This window comes from Poecilia mexicana, unplaced genomic scaffold (genome assembly GCF_051168715.1).
Source record: "Poecilia mexicana isolate PSO_F unplaced genomic scaffold, ASM5116871v1 scaffold_5, whole genome shotgun sequence".
Classification (NCBI taxonomy): Eukaryota; Metazoa; Chordata; class Actinopteri; order Cyprinodontiformes; family Poeciliidae; genus Poecilia; species Poecilia mexicana.
This window is the reverse complement of record NW_028263374.1, coordinates 18195262-18218600: the sequence shown is the minus strand read 5'-3', so window position 1 is coordinate 18218600 and position 23339 is coordinate 18195262. Positions and strand designations below refer to the sequence as shown.

The window sequence follows — 23339 nt, the reverse complement described above, 5'->3', positions numbered from 1 at the left end:
ACGCTCACCTCTCTTATTCAAAGCACACAGGAAGAGGAGTAGTTTTTGCATAATATGAGGAAACTCCCTGCGTGAAAGAACACAGCAGTGCCACACATTTCAGCCTGTTGATTAAACGTCAACAGGCTGCAGGTGTGTTGAAGTGGATTTGGCTCGGCTAAAGAAACGTTTCAGATTGCAGGCTGAAATAGAAAATTATGAAGCTGGTATTTTAACCAAAGTAAAAGGAATTTGACTTTAACCAAAAGAGCTGTTGGTTTTTGGTCCACTTTCTAGCAACTTTTAACAAAGTGGTTCTCAGCCTTGAGGTTGGCAAAGACTCTGGTTTCCCAAAACAAATCTGTTTTTGACTGGAGCACCAGACCTGTTCAGGGACACGAGGTGGAGCTGCTTTTCCTCCGTCTGCCCTCTCTTTGTTTAGACTATGCTTTGAACTCTATTTCTAAACTACTGCTTGGTACACTTCTTTATTTTGGCTTAGGATAGTGTGATCCATCCATCCATTGTTTGTTCCTGCTTATTCATAGTGTTACTGGAAAGCAAACCAGGTCATTGGGCAACAGGCGGGGGAAACTGTACCATAATAAAAGTAAGACAAGCTGTTCATCCTCAAAAATCCTCCTGTGTTGATGAAATAAACAAATCTGCAAAGAGGAAGCGGGCCAAATTACATAAACATGGCGATATAAGAAAAATTGCGACATCTGATGTGGATTGTATTGTAGCAGTGAATGAAACCCAATCTGTCCTTGCAGCACGTTTAGCCAGCAGCGCAGTGTTTCCACACGCCCTCGCCTGAATGCACAGCATCGATGTTTCTCTACATGCTGGTCTTCATGGCCTATCACAGCAGCAGATGGATACCGCTGAACCAGAGGTTAAAATTGTAAGTACTCTTATAGAGAGGGAGTTATTTACGTTCATGCATGACAACTGATGTGTAATTTTCATTAACAGCCAAATAGTGAATGCAGTGTTCATCGTGGTGGTGCTGGCCCCCCAGCTCTACGTCATGGGGAGGTAACTGGGATGTAGACATCACGTAAAGTCACACACAGGTCATGGGTTTAAGTGTAAAAGTGCTTTTTGTTTTTTTTTGTTGCCATAAAAGGTCAAAATCCTTAAGATACTGCAGGCAACCTCTTCTGAACAACCTGTCGGCCTCTGTTGCCCTATCCATCGTTGCTTCAGGTAAGTCCAATCACATGTAGTTAAAAAAAACAAACAAAAAAACTAAGAATAATTTTAGCTTTTGCTCTCCTCTCAGGTCTTTCAGTGTTATTCACGCTGCTAGATCCGGTTCCTCAGGGCTTGTGGGCTGCCTATCATGTGTTTGGACTTCTGTCATGCGGTCACGGTCTGTGCACCGCCATCCTGACTCTCACAGCAGCCGCTTGTGTAAGAAAAGAACAGAAAAGCAGCAATAGTGAGAAAATGCAAAACTGCAGCATCAAAATGAGTTGTGTCTCTACCCACAGGCCAAAACTACCACAGAGCTGTACTACCTGTCCGTCGCTCTGACGGTCGCCTCTGCGTTCAGTGCAGGTGAGCCGTTTCTGGCGGCTTCAGTCTGCGTCGCCGCAGAGCTGACACCTGTTTCTGTCCGTTTAGGCTTTTTCACGGTGAGAGCAGGACTGTGGTTAACCAACAGGCAGGCGACAAGCGGGAACAACGCGTGATAAAACAGACCCAGCTGTCCCCGCGCCATCGACATCGGATACAGTTCACTTTAAAGAATTCATGAGGGATCTGATCCGGCAGCAGACGGAAACTTAAAACCGTCAACAGAGGGACAAAAGTGCAGGCGAGTTAATCAAGCTCCGGGTTTAATGCTGGCTGCAGAAAAACAGATGTGATGATTGTTTGAAATGTCTGCAACATGCTGTCAAATAAGCTAAGATGTGTAATTTACACTGTAATGTAAACTGTGTTTATATGTACATGTTGTAAAGCCAAACTGATTGAAAACAGATGGGACATTTGCATCGTGATTTCATAAATAAAAGGCAATATCTACACTTTAGACTGAAAATCAAATTGAAGCATTAATTTCTACTCGTTCCCATCACCTTAATGTTTTAAAATTCATCATGTTTGTAAATAAGGCACAAAGGCTTAAGATGTCGATTCAACATCCTTGTCACATAAAATAAGATTTACTGGTTTAAAAAGGCCAACTGATGGCTTATTCATCAGATTTTGGAAAGGAAAATGAATTTTCTTTGAAACCAACTTTCAACAAGTCACCCCAGTTTTAGTTTAATTAAAAATATCAGCAAATAAACTCCTGGAAGACTAAAGCTGTTTGAAAACTACAGATAATGCACATGCAGACTGAAAACAAGTAATTACTTTTAATTTAACTTTTATTTAGAACATTAAATCAGAGAGTGATTTATTATTGGTGAAAAGTGTTTCTAAAATTTTATAAGAAGTCTAATTAAAATGTAAAGATTTGTCAGAATTTCCAGCACTAAATTTGAGTTGGAGTTTAGATTAGATGTTAGCTATTGATTAGAAAACTATTGTAATTTGCATCCTTTAATTAGATTACATTTTGCAATATGTCCAATGGATATTGATGTAAAGAAATCTGGCTGTTAGTCTGGGTTGTTCACAGGAAAATATGAAAATATGTAAAAAAAAAAAAAAAAAAAAGTAGCATCACCAATTTCAAAATCCCTGAAACATTTTGAACTTTGAAAGTCATGCCTTCTTTCTTAAATATCAAATAATTTTTCATTACTGTTATGGCTTAAGGAACTTAATTTGTCAGAACACACAGGAAGTAGCTCTGTCCTTTTTCTCTCGTCTTAATTTGCTCACCAGCATTTTGTAATAATGGCTGACGTTTGTGTTTTTAAATGTTTAAAGTTGCAACAAACCCACATATTTTTTACTGGTGCTGTTCAGAAATTGTAGTAGTAAAACTCAGATTGTTTCCCTCTCTGAACAACCAGACCTAAAATATTAGAAATAATACTTCCTTTTAGGAAATAACACTAGTAATAATGTTTGAATCTCTCGTAGGTGCAACAGCCTGAAATTAAATAAAATTGATTCATTTTCATGAATCAAGTAAAGGATGATTTGAGCAGGAATATAATAAATCAGATTTTTATTGAAAGAAAACTCTCAAGGCAAACTTCATAAACAATTCACTGAAATACAATCAATTCTGTCTGAAACGAAAAAGTTTCAAAAAATAAAAATCACCTGCAGATTGTACAGAAATAACCTGAAAGGAATGTTTATTATTGATATGCTGATTAAAAATCTCTGCAGCACAAATAACCGTCATCACTCTAGAAAACCTCGATTTTAAGACTTTTCTTAATTGCATTGTAACCCTGCCACCAAGTATCTGCAGAAACACCTGAGATTTGCTACGACTTGCACAAACAAACACACCGATTCTGTCTAAAATAAATCTCTCTTGTGTTTGTTTGGCTCTAAGCACCAGATTTCACAGCATCACATGCTTCAAACTTCCTGCTCTGAGCTGGAGACTTGGATTCCTGTGATTCGTCTACATCTCCACTCAGATCACACCGTTTCACAAACGCTATGAAACAAATCTTCAACTGCATTCACTCACGCAGATTTCACATAAAGTTTCACCTTTTGATAGGAAAGAACCAGAAGTTGTTGGCCATTAACTATAAACTGCAAATACTGGGCACTCTGCTGTGTTTGAAAGGTTAACTTTATCACCACACTTTATTTATAACTCATAACTAGTTGCCTAAAGGGCTTCTTAAAGTGAAATGTACTGACCCAAATCCTAGTAGATTTCCACTGATCTAATAAACTTGTTTGACTGGCAGTGCAGATCAGAAGTTTACATACACTCGCATGAAGACAAATGTTACCAATTTGGGTCTTTTAAAGATTTATTTGAACAGCTCCTTTTCCATTGTGGTGTTTAATTATAGTCGCTGCAGTGCCAGCAGGGCTGAATTTGGTGTTACTCTCCTTTAGCCAAACCAAAACTGCTCTGTTTTCGTCCAACTGGGATCATTTTTCTGCAGTTTTGTCCATGTTTCAACCCTCCCACCCTGGAGGCTGCAAACCGCAGTTCATTTGGCACATGTGGTCGTCCAAGCTTTGCCAAAAGTGATTAAGAAAGGAGCCATGTTTTTAAATGTTAAAGTAATGAAAAAAAACCTGCTGTTCTAGCATTATGTTCAGCTTTTTTTTATGCAACATTTGTATAAAATGTCCACCACAGAATGGCACTAGTGATACAAAAACGTAATTTTATTTTTGTTAGGCTGCAAACTATGTTGTTCCTTTATTTTTCATAAATATGAAACATTTCTTTTAAAAAATATCTTCATAATGCTATAAAATTATTTTTGTTTCTTAGAAATAGGATTGTGTTTCTTTAATTTAATACGACTTACCTATATAGTAAGAGTTGTTGGTTTTGCAGCTCTAGAAAGTTTGTTTTTGTTAGGAACTGGAGAAAATTGTCAGCCTCAGAGGAAAGAAAATTGGTCTGAAAATTCAATCAAGGCTCATGTCTGTAATAAACTGTGACACCATTTAGTATCATTGCAGAACCTAAAACTTAATCCTGCAGGAATTAGTGAAATTTTCAGCTCCGACCAGGAAACTTCTGGAGAAAACAGAGACGGGTATTTGGCCATAAAACAAGAAGAATGTTTGATGATGGAGAACACAGTACCGACTGTGAAGCACGGCGGTGACAGCGTCATTCTGAGGGTTTGTTTCAACGATCGCGGTATTTTAGCATGGCTCAAAGTAGAAGCAGGACAACCTCCAGGTTCAACAACTTCACCTCAGTTTAACAATGGCTGAAATTTGGACATAATTGGAAGTAAAAAGACCATAAAAGACATTAAGTCTGATTATGAAATAGAGAATGAAACCAACAGTAAGCTGCTCGAATGCCTCTAAACCTGAAAGAAAGGTTTAAATAGGTTTAAAGCACTGGTCTGTGTCATTATATCAACTGATTTAAATGCGTTTTAGTGTCAAATATAAGAAGATTGATCATCGAGCCCAGTTCATGGCTGCAGAAAGTGGTTTCTCTGTAACTTTCTAAGGCATCACTTCAAATAGTAGTTAAGGTGTATGTATATATTTGAGCCGGTATGTAAAATTTGGACAAATGTTTAGAAAAAAAAAAATCCCAATTTTTAGAAATCAATCAAAAGAATGGTTAAAATAGGTAATTAGAAGATGTTGCATAAACTTGTGACTGGAGCTGTGTTGTCCTGAGCTCAAACAAGGAAATGTTTAGTAAATGCGATTTATGGTTAAAGCAAAAACCTGAAGTTCCTGGTCACCTTGGTGTTGCTTCCTAACCACCACTTCCATTAAAGCAGCTGCATTCTCTGATTGAACAGAAGAAAAACACATTTCAAAAACACAAAATCTCACCAAGTATTTTTGATCTAGTTTCTAATGCTGATATCTTGGCACATTTGAGATAAGACAAGACTAACTTACAAGTAACTTTTCAGAAGTGCTATTTATAACTGGGACATGACATTTTAACTTATGATATAGGACAAATGTTTTATTCCACCATTTTCATCAATAGGAATCATTTACTTAAAACAACCTCCTATTTATTGCTGAAAAGTTAATTCCGTCTTATTTCTGGCGTACAAAGATATTTTGCATTAGAAAACAGTTTGAAAATACTTGGCGTTTGTGTTTTTTCGGTGCATAATCACCTATCCTAAAAGTGCGTCATAATCTATATACCAAACTAGCCTTCCATTATCTGGCTTCACCCAGGTGACGGGATATTTCTCCAGGTTGTCCTTAACTCGGCTCAGCTGGGTGACCAGCTCATGTTTGCCTTTGCCCATCACCAGCAGAGCGACGGTGCGAGCTCGGTTGATGGCGCTAAAGGTGAGGCTCATTCTCTGATGGGGCTTGATGGGGCTCTCTGTGAGAGCCACCAGACTTCCTCCCGTCTCGTTCAGTTTCCCGCCGGGGAACAGAGAAGCGGTGTGGCCGTCGTATCCGACGCCCAGCAGCACAAAGTGAAAGCTGGAGACGTTGACGAGTTTGTTGATCTCCTTCTCGTACAGCTGGGCTCCTCCGTCCTCCTCCACGCAGAGCCGCTGGTTGAGCTGCACCGGCATGGGGTGGATGTTGTAGTACGGTATCCTCACGTGTTGCAGCAGGTGTTCGTGCATGCTGTGGAAGTTGGAGTCCGCCTCAGTCAGTGGGACGCAGCGCTCGTCCACCATCCAGACGTGCGTGTCTCTCCAGGGGAAGGAGAAGTGGTGCAGGACCAGCCTGCGGAACAGAGCGAGCGGAGTGGAGCCCCCAGAGAGTGCCAGGTGGAAGATCCCGCCCTCCCGCACGGCTGCCTCGGCTGCTTCCTGCATATCTGCGGCCAGCCGCTCCACCAGCTCCTCCGACCAGGCGGACACCATCTCAGCGCTGCGAAACTTCCCTTGCATCACCTGGAAGCTGCTGGCCGACGGCCCTCCCGCCTGATCTGGGCTGATGATCACGGCCTCGCTGTTGAAGCGGATTTCCTTCCCCCTCAGATGGACGTCCAGCATGTCTCCGTTGTCGGCGCCGCCGGGGTAGATCCGGGGGAAGGACGCCCTCAGGGCACTGAGGAGCGGAGTCCAGACTTCCCAGGAGGCCAGCAGGTTTTCAGTGTTGACAAAATTGTTCTTCTGTCCAGCAAAAATGTGATGGATGAGCTCTGCGTATGCTTCCCTTTCTGTTGTCGGAGTTTGCACAAAGTAATCGGAAATGTGCAAACCCAAAACGTCGACGTCTTTGTGCTCCGTCACTTCCTTCCACTCGCCGCCTTTCAGAACTGGTTTGAATAAGTTCTTGCTGACCAGAACCGCTGGATATTTGAGACTGCCGTGGCCGAAGTGGAAAACTATCTGTTTGGGTTTGCAGTGGACGTTGTTATGGCTCTGAAGGCAGAAGACGTCGTTCTTGAAAAGGACGCGCGCGTACCCGACGCGCTCGTCTAGCATCTTCCCAGAGACCAGAAGAACAGGAACGCCTTCGTACTGCGCATCCTCGATGTGGGCCAGAACGGCTGCAACACACGCAGAATTTATATTTACAAATTAAACAAACACAGTAAAAAAAATACAAAGGCTGCGACTAATGACCATTTTAGTAATGGATTATTTTGTTAATTATCTAAAGATTATTTATATAGATAGCCACTATATGCTATATTCAACCACTTAAGCCTTTTTTGTACAATGTTACAAACACATTAAAAGATGCAAGTAAAAAAAGTAATTCAATTCCTTTTTAAAATAGGAAAATAAACATTTTATCGCCTAACACAGCATTCATTTACACAGTATTATGCTGTGGAAATGTCTTCCTTTGGCATGAACAGGAAAAATGGATGAAGCTAAATAAAGAGCAGATCATGTTGGAGGCTCTACAAAAAACCCAAATCACAGACATACAATAAAATAGTTTAGAACAAAGCATTTGTTCAGAGTGGCCTAGTCCAAGCCCGGACTTTAAGTCCGAGAATCTGACCTTTACAGATGCTTCCATCCGAACTCAATCTGAGACATTTTGTTAAGACGACTGGTCCAAAATCTCTCAACCTTCTTGAAATTACAAATCGATTGATTATTTTCCTTCTTCTACATTTGTATGAACCACTTTATGACTCACAAAATACCAGAAAATTACACCGACATTTGAGAGTGTAGCATGTCGAAATGAGAACTTCAAGCAGTGTGATTACCATAAAGTAAAGACAGGAAACATTGCGAAAGAAAGCTGTGTGTTCACCTGCAAACGTTGACGTCAGACTGACGTACTCTTTGGTTTTATTCAGCTCCTGTTGGACCTCGGTTTTGTAGTTCTGGTACTGTCCGACGACCGCCTGATTCTTTCCCAACGGCAGCATGGAGCCGAGGACCTCCCGCTTGTTTCGAAGAACTTCTCCGCTGTTGCTCACATTGGCAGGAAGCTTCATGGTCAGCAGGGTCATGACCTCAGTCAGGTGGTTCTGCAGGACATCTCGGATCACTCCGTACTCGTCGTAGAAGGAAATCCGACCTGAGGCGTCAAAACAAGAGGCAGCATGGAGACATGTTTTCAAAAATGAAATCAGTTATTGGGTTATATTGAAAAACATATAACACAAAATATCTATCAAGTGAAATATCTTATTTGATAAATTAAATTAAAATTAAATACATACATATTTGAGCAAATTCATTACTATGTTTAAATGCTACATATGTTTTAGTAAATGTAATTTTATAGTTTCTGTGCATTATTAATCCATTATGACACACTTTAAACCATCAGTTTAGCTCCACCCACCCACCCTGACAAGCTTGAAAAACAAAACAATTTAACAATATCTAAATAAGTTATATGGAAATATAAACATTTTAAATGAAATGGATGCACAAGTTTGAAAGTTTTCTTAAATATTAATTAAATCATTTTGAATTAAAAATATTTAAAGATATATTTAAGTTTTGAATTATTGGACTCTGGTCCCTTTAATAAATGTAGTGTTGGTCAGAGGTGTTATTCATGACATTTAACTAATTTATCTAACTATAACTATTCTGTATGATTTTCTGTATGATTTTGCAAATACAATAGATACAAATTGTAACTACTTTTTTCAAATATAGTTATCTAACAGACTGACTATATATTCCATGAATATCTATTTAGTAACTTGTTTATGTGTGTTTATGGATTGAGACAGTTTTGACCAAAGTAGGGCTGCAGTGCCTTAATTTTAACAATCTGTAGAGATGAAAACGTTCAATATATTTCATTTTACATTATGCATAAAATCTTCAAAGCAAGATTGAAACCGTCACGATGACCACCTTAACTTCCTTCACATTCAAACATTCACATTTCATATTTTCTGATCCAGAGAATAAAGCACTTTAAGGATATGAACTCTGATGTGACCTTTGACCTCCCTCTCTGAAGCTTCTCTGTATTGGGTATTGTTGAAAGAACAGCAGATGACATGATGGCCCTGTTTATTGTCTTATACAGCCGTTTATGGAGCAATTAGCCTGGGGTGACTGACAAGCCTTAAAGGGGTAAAGGTGCACAACCTCCAGAGTTGGTTAATGTTTAGTACTTTTCTAAAAGCAGCAAAGACTTTTACACTAAATGACATTTATTTCAGGATAGGAGCTGATGAAAGAACTAAATAAGTTTCTTAAAGATGTCTATGTCATTTATAGACCCTTTGTTGCAATATTCTCCCACTAAAAACTGTAGAAAAAAATCCACATAAGAAGAAATGACATTAAAAGAGAATTGTTTACAAAATATCTTCATTTTCCAGAGTCCTTTGTTCTCTTCTATTCTCTGCACATGTTTCCTGCAGAATTTAGGTTTTGAGACCAAGATGAACCATTTTTGTGTTACTTTGGCCTTATATTTTGGATCATTATTATATTTAAAGACTAAATGAGGAGGTATTGTTGTTTTCTTTGTAGCGACAAACAGCTTTTATTGGAAACGTTCTGTTATTTCCAAGAGTTCATGATGCCACGTACCTATATTTATACAATGAGAGAAGAATATGTCATGGATTCTTGATTAAAGTTCCTAGACACGCTAATTAACTTAAAAATTAAAGTGTACATTAAAATTGTTCTATTGTATACATTGTAAGGGTTGTTAATACACTGATGGTTTTGTTAGAAAATATTTCTAAACATGGATTTATTCCCCCTGACTCGGTTAACTCAGTTTATCTAAATGTTTCAGTGTAATCCAAACATTTTGAATTTATCTGGCCAGCAGTGAGCGTGAAGATGTGTAAAAACAAGATGGAGGAAACCTTTAATCACCTTTAACATCCAGAGTCTCCTTCAAAACGATCTCTATCCTCTCAATGTGATGCCTGTTCCAGATGGGGTCCAAAAACTTTCTGTTCTCCATCCTGAATGGAAGTATCTTTGACACCACCTTTTTTCATGAAAAGAAGAATAAAAAAATGTAATTAAACATATAAATTGCCAGGAGGGACAGTAACATGGTCTGATGGATCTTTTCTCACCTGCTTCCCTAAGTAGTGGTCGATTCTGTACATCTCTTCATCCTTCAATGCACCCAGCAGCTCGGTCGCCAACACCTGAGCACTGAGGTAGTCGTGTCCGAACGGTTTCTCGAGGACGACCCTCAGCCAGGTCCCGCCGGCCGGCCTGCAGCTGCTGTTGATCTTCTCCGCAACACCTGCGTACGCGAAAGCCGGGACCGAGAGGTAAAAGAGGCGTCCGGCCTCCGTCATTCCCTCCTGCTGGAGCTGCTGCTCGATGTGCCGGGCCAGCTCCTGGTAGTCCTCCAGAGTCTTCAGCTGCCGATACTGCGAGAGCCGCAGGAACTGGTCCTTCAGGATGGCGCAGCGGTCCTGAGAAACGTCCTTGGAGCAGGTGACCGCCTTCAGGATCTCAAAGAGGACCGGCGTGGCCTGTTCAGACGGGGACAAGCCTCCCCCGTAGAAAGAAAAGGTGTTTCCGCCACTGACCTGGCTCACATACAGCTGAAAGAATCCCTGCCACAAATATTTCCTCGCCAGGTCTCCAGTTCCTCCGACTACAACCACAGAAACATGGCCAGCTTTCTGAGCCCGCGTTCCCTCCTCGCCGTATCCTGCGCCAGCACACAGAGCGACGAGGAGCAGTGAGACGGCTAAAGACATTTTCTAGTCTCAACACTCCAAAAGTCCTGTATGGACACAGAAGAGCAAAATTATCAATGTTTTAATCCAACCCAAATATTTAGGGATAGGGTGAAATGACAAGGTTGAACTGCATTAATAAAAATAAAAATGTACACATTGTTATTGTACATATTAGTGCAACAAATCTAATTTCTCAAGCGAAATTTAAACATAGCAGAGATACAAAAAAAATGTAAAAACCATAAACGTTTCCATCTGCAGTGACAGAACAGATCATTTACTTAAGGTCGGCGTTTCTTGTTCGTTCTTTGTTCCTCTAGGCTCTAGAGGCATCGATCCAGACTGGTGTGCAGCAACACAAGCCAGGGATGTGGACTTTTGCTCTTTGCTCAGGGGCGTTGAGCTTCCAGTCTGAGAGCTGGACTAGTTGGGAATTCTGGGAAAATCCTGCCCACTTACTGATGATTTTGCAAGGGATAAAAGCCCTCTATTGAGAAAGACAGAAAAACTTAAACAAAATGGATCTTTTGATGAAAATGGGAAAAGGCGGATGGTCGAGCGGCTTGAATCTTCAATATATTAAATCATCCTATTCCACACTTGAAGAGATTATATGAAAAAAAGTTATTGGTCAGTAGATTATTATTGATTTAGTTGAAGACAACGGATCAAAATGTTGAATGGTTCACATGTTACACCAATATTAGTCGATTCTTCTATGTCTGAATTAATGTACAATAGTTAACAGTTTTTAATTAACTGGAAATATAACATAAGTAAATAAAAAACTGGTGCCTTACGTATTTTTTTAATGGATAACGGCTTCAATTCTTGATTTTAAGAAAGCAAAATACTCCTTAGTCATTCATTTTTATTTTTTCTGATATTTTGAAAAGAATATTCAGCTCACAATGTTGGTTTGGCTGTTGTCTATTTACTCCACTTATAAGGCCCCATTTAAATGTTTATGTTTAAAGAGCAATCACTCCAAATCAGGTTTTTTGGAGGTAAAAGAATTCTTATATTTTATATTTAGTCTAATATTTTCTAATTAGAAATAATAAAAAGAAAGGTTAGAGTTGTTGCATTGCTTAAACTAATTGGAATATAATACAAACAGAAAGAGATGAAAAGCACAAATATTGAAAAAGCCATTTATATTTAAATCAAAATTTGATTATTGAAATCTAATAACATTTTTGATTTTAATTCATTTTTTTTCCACTGGGAGAACGAGATATGAGAACATGATTGTAAAATTTTGCAGCTTACATAATTTAGCTGAGTAAATGAAAACACCTGCATTTTCATCATTTCAGAGTAAAAATGATTTAATTTCCACAATCAAGGGAGACTGAACATTGCAAAAAGTGACTAAAACACAGGATGATGAAGATGACTTTATGAGCAACATCTGGACTCCCAGCTGCTGATCGTAATGTTTGCACTGTGGCAATGCAAACGGCAAAGGCCAAACTGCATCAGCAGCTACAAAATACCAGCTTTCCAAATGCAAAAATACTAAATGTAGCCCAGACAACTAAAAATGACCAAACTATTTTACTGCTTTCCACTAGAAAATGTCTTAAACATATAAGCTTCTGATTTAGCCTATTACTTCCTCAGTCTCAGTCTGCGAGCAAAAATAAAATAGAGAGAGAGAGAAAAAAAAAAGACACGTGCAACATTTGGAGCACAGATCGATTATTAATATTATTATTATTATTATTATTATTATTATGGTGAACTGGAGAGCTCCTGCATCAACAACCTGATGCGTCCTGGGTGCACAAAGGAGAGTCATCGCAGATCCTTCCTACCACCACTGCTTCCAGCAGTTTCAGACTCATTTAAAGTTTACATCCCAGCTGGCATTTGCATAGTTTCTCCACAGTAGAACTTTAAATTACATTTCTATTCCTCCTAAAATTGCTGCAAAATAAAGAAAAATTATCAAAAAGGACACATTCTTATTCTGGTGCCGTTCCTACTTTTAATATTTCCTCTGTCCCCGTCACGGAGTACAGTCATAATATTCAATAAGTTAGAATACGCATTTTTAGTTTGAATTTTCATTTCATGAGAGTAGATTTTCACAATTCACACAAATAAATGATTGAAAACATCTGTCTGAATGTAATTAATCTGCATAATGCGTTTCACTTAGTAAATCCTGTGACTGAAACAATTACCTTCTTTAATTTTTTATTTATTTAATATGACTGTTTTGGGATTTTGTTTGTAAGAGCTATGCATTCAGATATAGCTTCAGCATTGATACACATTTTCTCTATTGACTAGAACTAATAAATGACATGCAACACGCTGCAGCGAACAACGAAGCCCTCAGTAAAGTACATCATGTTCATAAACTCAAATGGTTGAGTTTAATATTTACAGTGCAGTAATGTTTTATTACATCACAAATGCTGGTTTCAAAACAATCTGTGTGTGTTCTAAAAAGGGTCATTGAACAGTAATTTACATTGCCTGGCTCCTGCACAGTATATGCAGAGTAGAGGCAATAAAATGATATTAAGAACTGGTATCATTTTATATTCTTCTTCCATGCACACTCCCTAAACACAAATATTCTGGAAAAACAAACATCCTGAAGGAAACATAATTTAAGCTTGCATAATTTTCAGAAGTCCTTAAAGAAAACATATACACAGCATTACTATTCAATGTCTTTTCCTCGTCCCTATTGGCAACACAGCCGGAGTTTATTGTTGAAATTTTAGTTGATTTTAGTTGATTCAAATTTCCCATTTCTTATATTTTACAAAACCAACTGATTTTATATGTGAAATGGTATAATTGGCCCACATAAAATCCATTTTAATAAAAAATGGTTGAATATGTTATAGCCCAATTTCAGAATATTTAATTTAGAAAGAGGATGAAACTAGTTTTATCTCAAAGCAGAATATTTCCTGTTCCTGTTTTAGTGATGAACATATCATAATCTGCAGAACCAAGATCTTTTTGTGAAATATTCTAACTACCGTACTGGTAAATTTTGAAAGACGGATTTGGGGGAATATTGGATCAGAAATGTTAATGTTATTAATTGGGAGAGATCTGCACTGCGTTAATTTAAAATCATATCTGGTCTTGGAATTTAAAATATTTTAATGCCATTTCCCCACTATATTGTTTGTTTTTACATATACCCCTCCAGAACATACGCGTGCAAGTTTTTAAAATATATATTTAAGTAAGTAAACAAATATTTGTTTAATAGGTTACTCTTAACTGAATGCAAAGCTGTAGTCAGTGTTTCTAAACAATGACAAAGTGTTGGAGTTTGCCCCCCACATTAACACACACACCGTGTATTGATGTCCGATATCGCTCACGTTGTGTCAAATTTGGTGCCCCGGTTACCTGTACTCTTCTCCTGCTACCCCGACAATCTCGTTCAGCTCCGGCTAAACACCATTAAACATCTGGAGACTAGTTCTCGGTCCATCCCTTGTAGCTACATTTGCAATGAATAAATGTCACCAAACTGCTACAAGTAACGCGAAATAAACACTACACGAACAGCTGCTGCTTCAAAGTACAAACACGTTAACAAAGGTAGCAACAAATAGGACTTACAACGCTTACGGAAACAAGTGGCCAAGGTATAAACTTGCTCATCGATATTACATCCTCAAAGCTGTTTGTTCATGTGGCAAAAGACAAACATTTACTGCTGAAAAACACGTTGGTCACTCGATTCCACCTGCTAGCTGTCAAACTGCACTTCCGCTGCTAACACAACGCTGTTGCTGCTTGTGGTCTCATGTAAAAATCGACAGAAAGTGATGATAACTCTTCGCCGTAAATAAATATGTATAAACGGGACATACAAGCTACATAAAAGCGAAACAACGAACCTGCACTGAGCTGCCTACAACTCCATCAAAGGACGCTTCCTGTCCCGGTCACGTGATCTACGCTGGTTTTAGTTCCACGCGACGGTGTTTTGAAGCAATAGTTCTTCCTGAAGCTCCTCTCCGTTTTTCTACCCAGGTTTAAATACATACAGATTATTGATAAAAACAACTAGTAAGGAGCTGTTTAGTTTCCATTTGGACTCAATAAAGTATTTCGAATTTGAATTTACCTTGCAGCAAGAAAGTCTTGGCTTTGAATCCAAGCTGACTGTGTGGTTGTTTGGTCTCTCTTAATCAGGGTGTCATCAATGAGGTCTTTATAGGGCAGATTGTTAGAGAATCTGCCCTTTCTACAACTGGTTTGTTCAAATAGTTTAATATTTGAGCAAACTATTCATCTGTTCAAATCTATTACCATTTGATTTGAACTTTTTGAAGTTACATAATTTAGCTGAAATTAAGTTTTATTTGAAAACTAGTTTCAAATAAATGTATGGAAGAGGACTAGGGCCACTGAAAGAAAAAAAAAATCTGATAAATTAGTTGTATTACCCCCCTCTCCTCCCACAGTCAAGGTGCAACAGTCTGAATGGACTAGAGCTTAGAATTTTGGTCTAGATCATGAGATCTATAGTATTGTCTTGCTGTTCAATATGGGAAACATCTTGATCATGCAGAGCCCTGAAAGTCATAATCAGGTTTTTTAAATGTATTCTAAAATTAATTGGTAGTGATTCAATTAAACAATAAAAAATTCAGGAGTCATAATTGCTTTTCTCAGCTGTTTTTACTGTTTATAATATGACTGCGCTTCCACTTGCTGTGTTGTTAAACTAATAGCGCCCTCTTTTGGTCATTGAGTGATACTGCTACTTTTCACAGCCGTCCTCTTGTTGCATCTAAAACCATTGATCCTATTAGCTCAACATACTAAATATAACAACTCTCTTACATAGTAAACAACTTTACTTTAAAAAGTGAAAAGAAAACGAAAACTGATGAGGAGCAGCTGACTTTTGATGGATAAATATCAGCTTCTGTTCGACCTGCATTGTTCAGCTGTCTCCTAGCGTCCCTCAGAGAAATCATGTGTCCCTTTTGGCTCAGTAATGATCTTATTGTTGTGGACCACACTGCAGGTTGTTGTCTGTGGTCCTGCTCTTTTATTCCTCTCAACAGATGTGGCCGTCAGAGCACTCTTGACCCAGCTGTTCAATGTTTCATAGCTACTTAGTGTCTCACTTTCTGAAAACTAGACTCAAAATGCTATTTTTATACCCTCTCGCTCCTCGGAGAACTTGGTTGTTTATATTTCTTGTAGGATAACTTGCAGCATTTCAGATAAAAGGTTGGAGAAGCATTCAAGAGGTGTGACAGATAAGAGAAGTGGTCAGAAAAACAAACTGTTGCCTCTCAGACAGCTGTAATGCCTGTGATCAAGCCCTCCCAAGTTGGCCAGCCTCTGTGAAATGTAAACAGTAAACAGGATGGAGCATCCTGTGTTTGTGTGTGTGTGTGTCGTGCAGTCTGGCTGTTATTGTGGAGGTGATGGCTGGAGACGGCCTAAGAGAGAATAAGCCCCAGCAGAGCCAGCTGTCACTGCCATAACCTCAGACACGGAGAGACTTCAGGACGTCTCCACCCCCCCGTCCCCAATCATTCTCCACAGCTCACATCCCCCCCGGCTTCCTTCCTCCCCTTTGTTAAGCCTGCGGGGCAGACTTCGTCAAGCTGAGCACACAAATGAATGCATATGAATGTGTGCTGTCATCTTTATTAGGCTGCTTTGCCAACACTCATTAGAATTAACACGGCTCTTTACTAAAGCCAGTTTCACTCTCAGTCCTCACCCCCAGTCCTCATTTGCCAGACGAGGAGGATTATAGTGACTGCAGTTTGGGATAAATTTGAATACACAACCTGTTGCATGCTAATAAGTGAGCATAACACACAGGAATGATTGACAGGCCCATTTTTAAATGGCTCACAGGACCTGCAGTAATTTTAAGCTCTAGTTATTTGATATACACAATGCACTTTGAGAGTATTTATACCCCTCGATCTTTTCTACTTTATAGTTTGTGAGAACTACGAACTTCATTGTATTGCCTTGCATTCTGAGTGATAGATCAACACAAATCAGTGCCTGATTGTGACTTGGAAGGAAAACAAAATGGTTTACTTCTTTTGTTTTCCTTTCTTTCTTTTTTTTCCACAAAAAAGTTCTTCTACTCTCATTTGATTTTCTCTGATACTCCTGAATAAAACCCAGTGGAGCTACTGGTCTTTACAAACCACCGTTTAAAACTTTTTTCCGGTGTTGTTTAATCTTAGTATAATTCCAGTTTTTTTTTAGAACATTGGTAAACAAACAAAATCATGAAGACACAGCAGATTCAATTTTAATTTAATTTGATTTAGTTTATTTATTTAGCACATGTCATTTCAAGGCACTATGCAAAAATAGTAATTTCAATCAATATTACATTCCAAGAATCAAGCAGTTCATTATACAAATTAGATTTAAATGGTTTGTTGAATGTAATTTGAACTTCCCATGCATTGTGTTGTTAACATTACAACAATCCCTTACACCAGTGGTCCCCAAACTACGGCCGGATCCGGCCCGCCTCCACATTTGGTCCGGCCCCCTGAACAATACCAGAGAGCATTTTGATTTTTTTCCATATACATATAAGCCGCTACTTTTTTTCCTAAACTTTGAACCATGTGGCTTATAGTCCGGTACGACTTATATGTGGATTTTTCTTCAACCACCAGGGGGCTCTTTAGCAGGAAGTGAATCATTGGAAGTCAAAATTGGAAATAAAAGAAGAAATTGGCCATTAAAACGGAATTAGGTTTTAATAGGGAATTGAAATTTGAAAATGTTGTTGATCATTTAAATAATATTGAGGGGAAAAAGAAGATTTTTTGTTTTTTTAAATAATACTGGGATCATTATGAGAATTTGAGGCATAAATATTAGGATCCAATAGATGGCAGTAGTGCAACAATAATGGATGCAAGCTGCCGTTGAGATCTAAAGAAGAAGAAGAAGAAGAAGAAGAAGCGCCCATTTTCATTTAGCACATGCTAGTATGCAGACACGAAGGATCAGCACTTTTACTGTTACAGTTACCGTTCGGAAACTATCGTAATCAGTTCAGTTAAATCTAAATTTGGCAACTTTTTCTTTTTCCACCATAATAAATGTGTTATTCAGTCAACCTGTTATGACTCAAATGTTGGGTGTCTGCGCCCCTCTGCTGGAGCGGAAGAGAATATCTGCGGCTTATAGTCCGGAAAATACGGTATTTATTTCATAAATAGTGTTATTTCCTGGATTTTTTCTGTGAAGAACTCAGAGAGGGTTATTTGATTGTGCTTTCTGGAAAACAATATTTTTTTTACATTTAGGCACTCCTGCAAATGTCACACTTTTTCTGTTACAAACTGACTCAGGCCCCCAGCAGAGAAGGGAAAAGTTATGTGGCCCTCACAGGAAAAAGTTTGGGGACCCCTGGCTTACACTGAGCATGCATGTAGCAACAGCGGAGAGGGAAAACTCACCTTTACCAGGAAGAAACCAGCAACAGAGCCAGATTCAGTACGAGCGGCGGTCTGCCACGACTGAGGATTGAGAAGGCAGCAAATACACAAGAAAGAAACAGAAGAACTGATAGGAGAACCTTCTGTGGTAATGAAAAGTAAAACATTAATAGCAGCAGAGGGTGAATGTTTAGTTGTTGGCAGCATTATCTCAGCTGATCAGCTTCTCCTGGAAGGCAACTCAGCCAATCAGAAAACTGAAGAAAAAAACAAAACGTAGAGAAAACGTAGAGTTAGCAGAGGAAATAACAGTAAATAATGCAAATTGGAGAGTTGCAGACAGTTCAGTAGTGGAAAAGTCTAAATCAGACTTTGGTTTTAAAACCATAAACCAAAGCTTTGTATGTCTCACAGAACATGGTTAAATATCCCATCCAAAAATAGAAAGATTATGGCACAATTGCAAACCTACAAAGGCACGACTCTCCATCTACTGTAAGCAAATACAACATCCATCAGAGAAGTAGCCACTGATTTAGTTTATAAGTCACCGAACGGCTTACCACCAAAATACATTAAAGATCTGCTGTTGTTGTATCAACCTTCCAGACCTTTCAGGTCTTCAGGTTCTGGTTCTGGTGTGCGCTGCGTCCGCAGAACCGAACATGGAGAAGCAGCATTCAGCTTCTATGCACCACAAATCTGGAACAATCTTCTGGAAAATTGTAAAACAGCTGAAACACTGAGACTAAAACCAGCTGTTTAGAGTTGCTTTTGAAACAGTATAAATTAAACATTAACATTTAGATGTGTAACAATGGCACTTGACAATTGTTGACTGTTGTACAGCTTTGTGTTTTGTGTGTGTGTGTGTGTGTGTGTGTGCGTGTGTGTGTGTGTGTGTGTGTGTGTATTTATGATGTAAAGTACTTTGAGCTGCCTTGTTGCTGAAATGTGCCATACAAATAAACTTGATTGACTGATTGATTGAGCAGCATACAATTAGTCAGTCTGGGAATCTGTTCTTAATGAAATTGTGGCAATAAAAAGCTGACTTTTGAAACTCATAGGAAGGAATGTTTGCAGTTTCCTACATGTGAAACACAGCAAATATGTGAGAAAATGTTTTGTGTACATGCAAAGCTTCACATAAAGCATGGTGATGGCAGCATCATTCTGTGGGGATGGCATTCTTCCTCAAGGAGAGGGAAGCTAGTTGACAGGATGATGGCTGCATTAAAACAAAGGGAAATTTTAAAAGAAAGCCTATTAGAAGCTGTAAAAGACCAAAGATTGGGACAGGTTTAATTTTCAGCAGCAAAACAACCCTAAATTTAGACTAACATCAAAGCATATTCACATCAAAATCCAGACCTAAATCTAACTGAAACTGAGGAACTAGGAAGTAAACTATACAGAACTAGACTTCTGTGGAAATTGAAATCCATTGACATCTGACTAAGATTCCTCTATTTTGCAAACAGGAATGATTAGAGATTCCCATCTGCACATGTGCAAACATGGTAGAGACATAAGGCAGAACAAGCTGCAGCTGTTGTTGAAGAGAAAAGATGTTCTGTAAAGTATTGACTCAGAGTTAAAAACAAATACTCTTTATACTTTTGACTTTTTAATATGAAAAGAAAAAATCTGAAAAGCATCCCGTAAAAGTCCAGCAATGCAGGTGGAAGTTTGCAGTTGTGACAAAATGTGAAAAATCCATATTTAATTTAAAAATGACTGTGGCTGTAATGATGGTCTTACATTTCAAAGCATCTTGAGTTTGCCGTCATGCTACAGGACCTTTTGCGTTCGTCTGCCGCTGCTCGTTGGTTTAGGTCAGTGTAATTGCGGGCAGCGTTGACTAATCGGGACCAGACCGATGTTCCCTGTGAGTAACTTCCTGGCTTTCTAACCACATTCTCACAGTTCTTCTGTTCATGATACAAAACTTGTCAGAACGTGCTGTTTGCTTTGTTTCCGAGTGCTCTCCCGCACACGGGGGAGCCTTTATAGACAAGAGACACCCGCCCTGAGCTTCAGCTGAAGGAGGCAGTGTTTTCAGCGGTGGCATGAGGACTTTTCAAAGGGAAATGACTCAAGACATGAAGGGGGGGAAAAAAAAACATGCAGGCTTTTCTACAAAGGGTAGACAAGAGAGTAAAGGATAAAGAAACGACTACAGGATCCATTCAATGTTTGCAGGGATGAAAGAATGTTGCTTTTGTTGTGTTGTCATTAGAGCAGAGGTTTTCTGCATACTTCTTTCATGTCGATGAAATTTCCATCCAGTGTGATGCCCAGTCATGTCTAAAACACCAAGGGTGGTGAACAGAGGTATGTCATTGTAGTCGCCCAGCAGGGATATCTCCTGGATTTGTCAGCACATAGTTTTGTTGTTGTTTTCTTTTCACAGATCATGCTTTGTGTGGTTTCTGTTATCAGATGTGGGATTGCACAATGTTCTGTGGTTTGAAAGCCTTTATATTTTGTAGGATCATGAGATCTCCTTTAAAACTCATGAGGATTAACTCCAAAGCTTTAATGACTCCTTTAATGTGGGGGAAAACCTCAGAAACAGGACTTATAACTGATTTAAAGGCAAATTATTGATCTGTTTCTTTAATTAGATGTTATTTTGTAAAGAATATGTTCAGTTTGTGTGTCAATTTGTGACACAATTAAGATGAAAAGTTTACATCCACTTGTTTTAAAGGGTGAAGTTATGGATGTGAAATTATGGATTTTCTGTATATTTTTACTAATCCATGCAGCCAAAATGATGTATACTTCCTCAAAATTACATATACCCTTACAAACGATTGATTAGATGTGGTTTAGCAAAATAATGTTTTTCTTTTTTAAAGAACACAAATTTCAACCACAGTCGGAATATTTCCAGTATAGCTGATGTCAGTATGTCTCTTTAGTCTTATTTCTATCTGCTTTATCCATTACAAAACCAGTCCTGATGTGATCTTTGTCCTGTTTGACATTCATTTGAGTCAATTTTCAATCATCTAGCGGATGATTATTTTAGACCAAGTTGAAGAATTTGGTCTTCTTCTATCATTCCACCCATATTGTGCAACTCATCATTACCTCTTATAGTTAAACGTGATGTTACCACCCACATGCTTGGTCAGGTCTTTGGTGTGAAAGTCTCACCTTGTCTCGTCTGAGCATACAAAAGCATGTAAATGTTGTGGTGAAACCACGTTTGCCTTGTCTGACCCTGAAACTCTTCCCCAAAGTGAGTCAGAGACAGAAGGTGTCCATTATAGAGCTGGAGCTTATTATTTGGTCTATGCTCTCTCCATTCATTTTACTAGTGCTGTGACAACTTCCACGCAGTCTTCATTGGATTAACATTTTGTGGATTGGCCTTGAAGCATTCCAACCAGCTTGCTTTACTTGAAAGGTTGGGTCAAATAGCTGGAATTTGGATATAATTGGATGTTTCAACTCGTCTAGAAACAAACTTCCTGTCTTGGAATGGATGGAATAGGCTTCTGGAACGACCCCAGATAAGAATTATTCCTGAAGCTTGAGGATGTCAGCAAAAGAACGTAACACCCAAGTAAATTTTAGTGGTGGTGTGTGTATATTTCAGCATGTCTGAATAATTTTACCACTTTGTGACTTGAGAAAATCCAAAATAAACATATTGAACTTTTGAAATTCACAGAAGTTTGTTGTTGTATGATAGTCTGAAAAAAAGAATGATTCAAATGAATGTTATAAGCCCAAAACTGAGGTAAATAAACTTTTCACCAGAACTGTACATCTGGAGTTTTCCAGTCTTTGTTTTTTCTTTTATTTATTTTTTGATGTTTAGCTTAAATTTGACCTAATTTCTTTTGCATCTGCAGTTTTTTCTGTTAAGATATGGACTTGGCACTCAAAGTTTATGTGGTATGGATTGCATTGGACATGAAATTTTCTGAATTTGTCTATCATTACAATGTCTCCACCAGCTTTTTGTGAGCTTTTGCATCTTAGCCACCAAAAATATACAGCTGTTTAGGGCATTAAGGGCAGTTAGAGACTTACGAAGGGGCCAAATATAATACTGGCAAGCTGTGAATGGATACATGCCACTTGAAATATAATATTACACTAAGTAAACTAATGAATTTGTGAGGTTGCAAATAAAAATGACGTTAAACAGCTTTGTGCCTGTTTGCTTTTTTGGGGTGAAATCTTGCAATGATGTAATGAGGATCCATGTTCATATTCACATGATAACCAAACATGTGAATCCATCGTCTCTCAACAAGGTTTGTCAGGTTTCTCGCTGTGAGTTGTGGAAAGCAGCTGGTAGATCTCATGCTTGCGATGCACAGAAACTCCCTGGTGTTTTCTACAGCGTTCCATCTCCATCTTTGCTGATGCTACAGGAACAGAGGAGTTTAAGGGGAGGTGCGTGGGGTGGGGAACCAGGTCTGAATGACATGGCGTTGCTGCATCGGCCGTTGCTCGCTGACCCACAAAATGCAGGCCCAACCCCCTGTGTGAAGAACTTTTGTGCTGTCATCACCCTCAGAAGCCCGGCAATGAGAGACGGACAGAGGGAGGGGGCGAGGCAGCAGTCCACACTCTGCAGCAGGACACATGCTATGTTAGGTAAATGAAAAGGAGCTTGTATTGTAATGAAAAGCATTTGCATACTTGTGCGTTAGAGAGGGTGTTAACCTTTGACACCCTCGAGGACAGGATGACAACGGGAAGCACTTCTCAGAGCCCGAGCACCGACACTTGAAAGCGGCACCTAAACGCACGTAAACGTGTTTTCAAAAACTAGTGAAGAGTGAAGGAAAAGGGCAATGTGAGTGCTTGGGATGGACGTTTCCTTCAAGTGTTGGTCTGCACTCAAACGAATGTGGATTGTGTAATTGATTGGTAAGAGATACGTAGGTGTTAAAGGAGTGCAGTTGCATTTTTCTTATCCTCTTTAGGGGAGTTTTATTACAAAAGTTCAGTCACTTAAGAGGTGCTTTGAGCAGAGTATTTGGTTAAGTTTAAACTGACAGAGTAAGAGAGCAGATTAAAATACGAAAAAATAACATTGAACTCCTTTTAACTTTGCCACAAATCAAATTATTTTCACAAAACATATTCGCCTCTGATAGAACACAGTACAAAATGTACAGCTAACATGAGTTTTGACTTAAACTGCATTTAATTTTGAAAGTAATTAAAGCGTCAGATCGTTTTTCTTTCCCTACAAGGTC

At 38.8% G+C, this 23339-nt stretch overlaps 2 protein-coding genes across 8 annotated transcripts; one reads left to right on the top strand and one right to left on the bottom strand.

The window, feature by feature from the left end:
* The first annotated feature begins 111 nt into the window (after nucleotides 1-111).
* Nucleotides 112-1810, top strand: LOC148159690 (uncharacterized). Of its 4 annotated transcripts, none has more exons than XM_088005683.1 (7): nucleotides 112-381; nucleotides 528-589; nucleotides 756-886; nucleotides 958-1020; nucleotides 1112-1191; nucleotides 1268-1398; nucleotides 1479-1810. In XM_088005683.1, exons 3-7 carry the CDS (start codon nucleotides 813-815, stop codon nucleotides 1677-1679), a joined length of 549 nt encoding a protein of 182 aa, XP_087861809.1. In that variant the 5' UTR covers nucleotides 112-381; nucleotides 528-589; nucleotides 756-812; the 3' UTR covers nucleotides 1680-1810. The 4 variants fall into 4 exon arrangements, with proteins under 4 accessions (XP_087861809.1, XP_087861808.1, XP_087861810.1 ...); XM_088005682.1 differs by having other exon boundaries at nucleotides 482-589; XM_088005684.1 differs by having other exon boundaries at nucleotides 112-589; nucleotides 1479-1545; nucleotides 1612-1810.
* A 1291-nt stretch (nucleotides 1811-3101) lies between these two features.
* h6pd (hexose-6-phosphate dehydrogenase (glucose 1-dehydrogenase)) lies at nucleotides 3102-14646 on the bottom strand. 4 transcript variants are annotated; one of them, XM_014984555.2, is made up of 5 exons: nucleotides 14554-14646; nucleotides 10043-10710; nucleotides 9834-9951; nucleotides 7780-8049; nucleotides 3102-7054 (listed from the first exon to the last, which is right to left on the bottom strand). In XM_014984555.2, the coding sequence occupies exons 2-5, from the start codon at nucleotides 10682-10684 to the stop codon at nucleotides 5709-5711; spliced, it is 2376 nt and encodes a 791-aa protein (XP_014840041.2). In that variant the 5' UTR covers nucleotides 10685-10710; nucleotides 14554-14646; the 3' UTR covers nucleotides 3102-5708. The 4 variants fall into 4 exon arrangements, with proteins under 4 accessions (XP_014840041.2, XP_087861802.1, XP_087861804.1 ...); XM_088005676.1 differs by lacking the exon at nucleotides 14554-14646 and adding an exon at nucleotides 14273-14547; XM_088005678.1 differs by lacking the exon at nucleotides 14554-14646 and adding an exon at nucleotides 14057-14222.
* Nucleotides 14647-23339: the final 8693 nt, after the last annotated feature.

What these genes read in the sequence shown, in the direction of transcription:
- h6pd (XM_014984555.2), bottom strand. Translation starts at nt 10,684, where the DNA reads ATGTCTTTAGCCGTCTCACTGCTCCTCGTCGCTCTGTGTGCTGGCGCA. An exon ending in ACCACTACTTAGGGAAGCAG is followed by an intron (nt 9,952 to 10,042) that starts GTGAGAAAAGAT and finishes TCATGAAAAAAG; the next exon opens with GTGGTGTCAAAGATACTTCC. An exon ending in TCTGACGTCAACGTTTGCAG is followed by an intron (nt 7,055 to 7,779) that starts GTGAACACACAG and finishes CGTGTGTTGCAG; the next exon opens with CCGTTCTGGCCCACATCGAG.
- LOC148159690 (XM_088005683.1), top strand. Translation starts at nt 813, where the DNA reads ATGTTTCTCTACATGCTGGTCTTCATGGCCTATCACAGCAGCAGATGG. An exon ending in CCTATCCATCGTTGCTTCAG is followed by an intron (nt 1,192 to 1,267) that starts GTAAGTCCAATC and finishes CTCTCCTCTCAG; the next exon opens with GTCTTTCAGTGTTATTCACG. An exon ending in CTCTCACAGCAGCCGCTTGT is followed by an intron (nt 1,399 to 1,478) that starts GTAAGAAAAGAA and finishes CTCTACCCACAG; the next exon opens with GCCAAAACTACCACAGAGCT.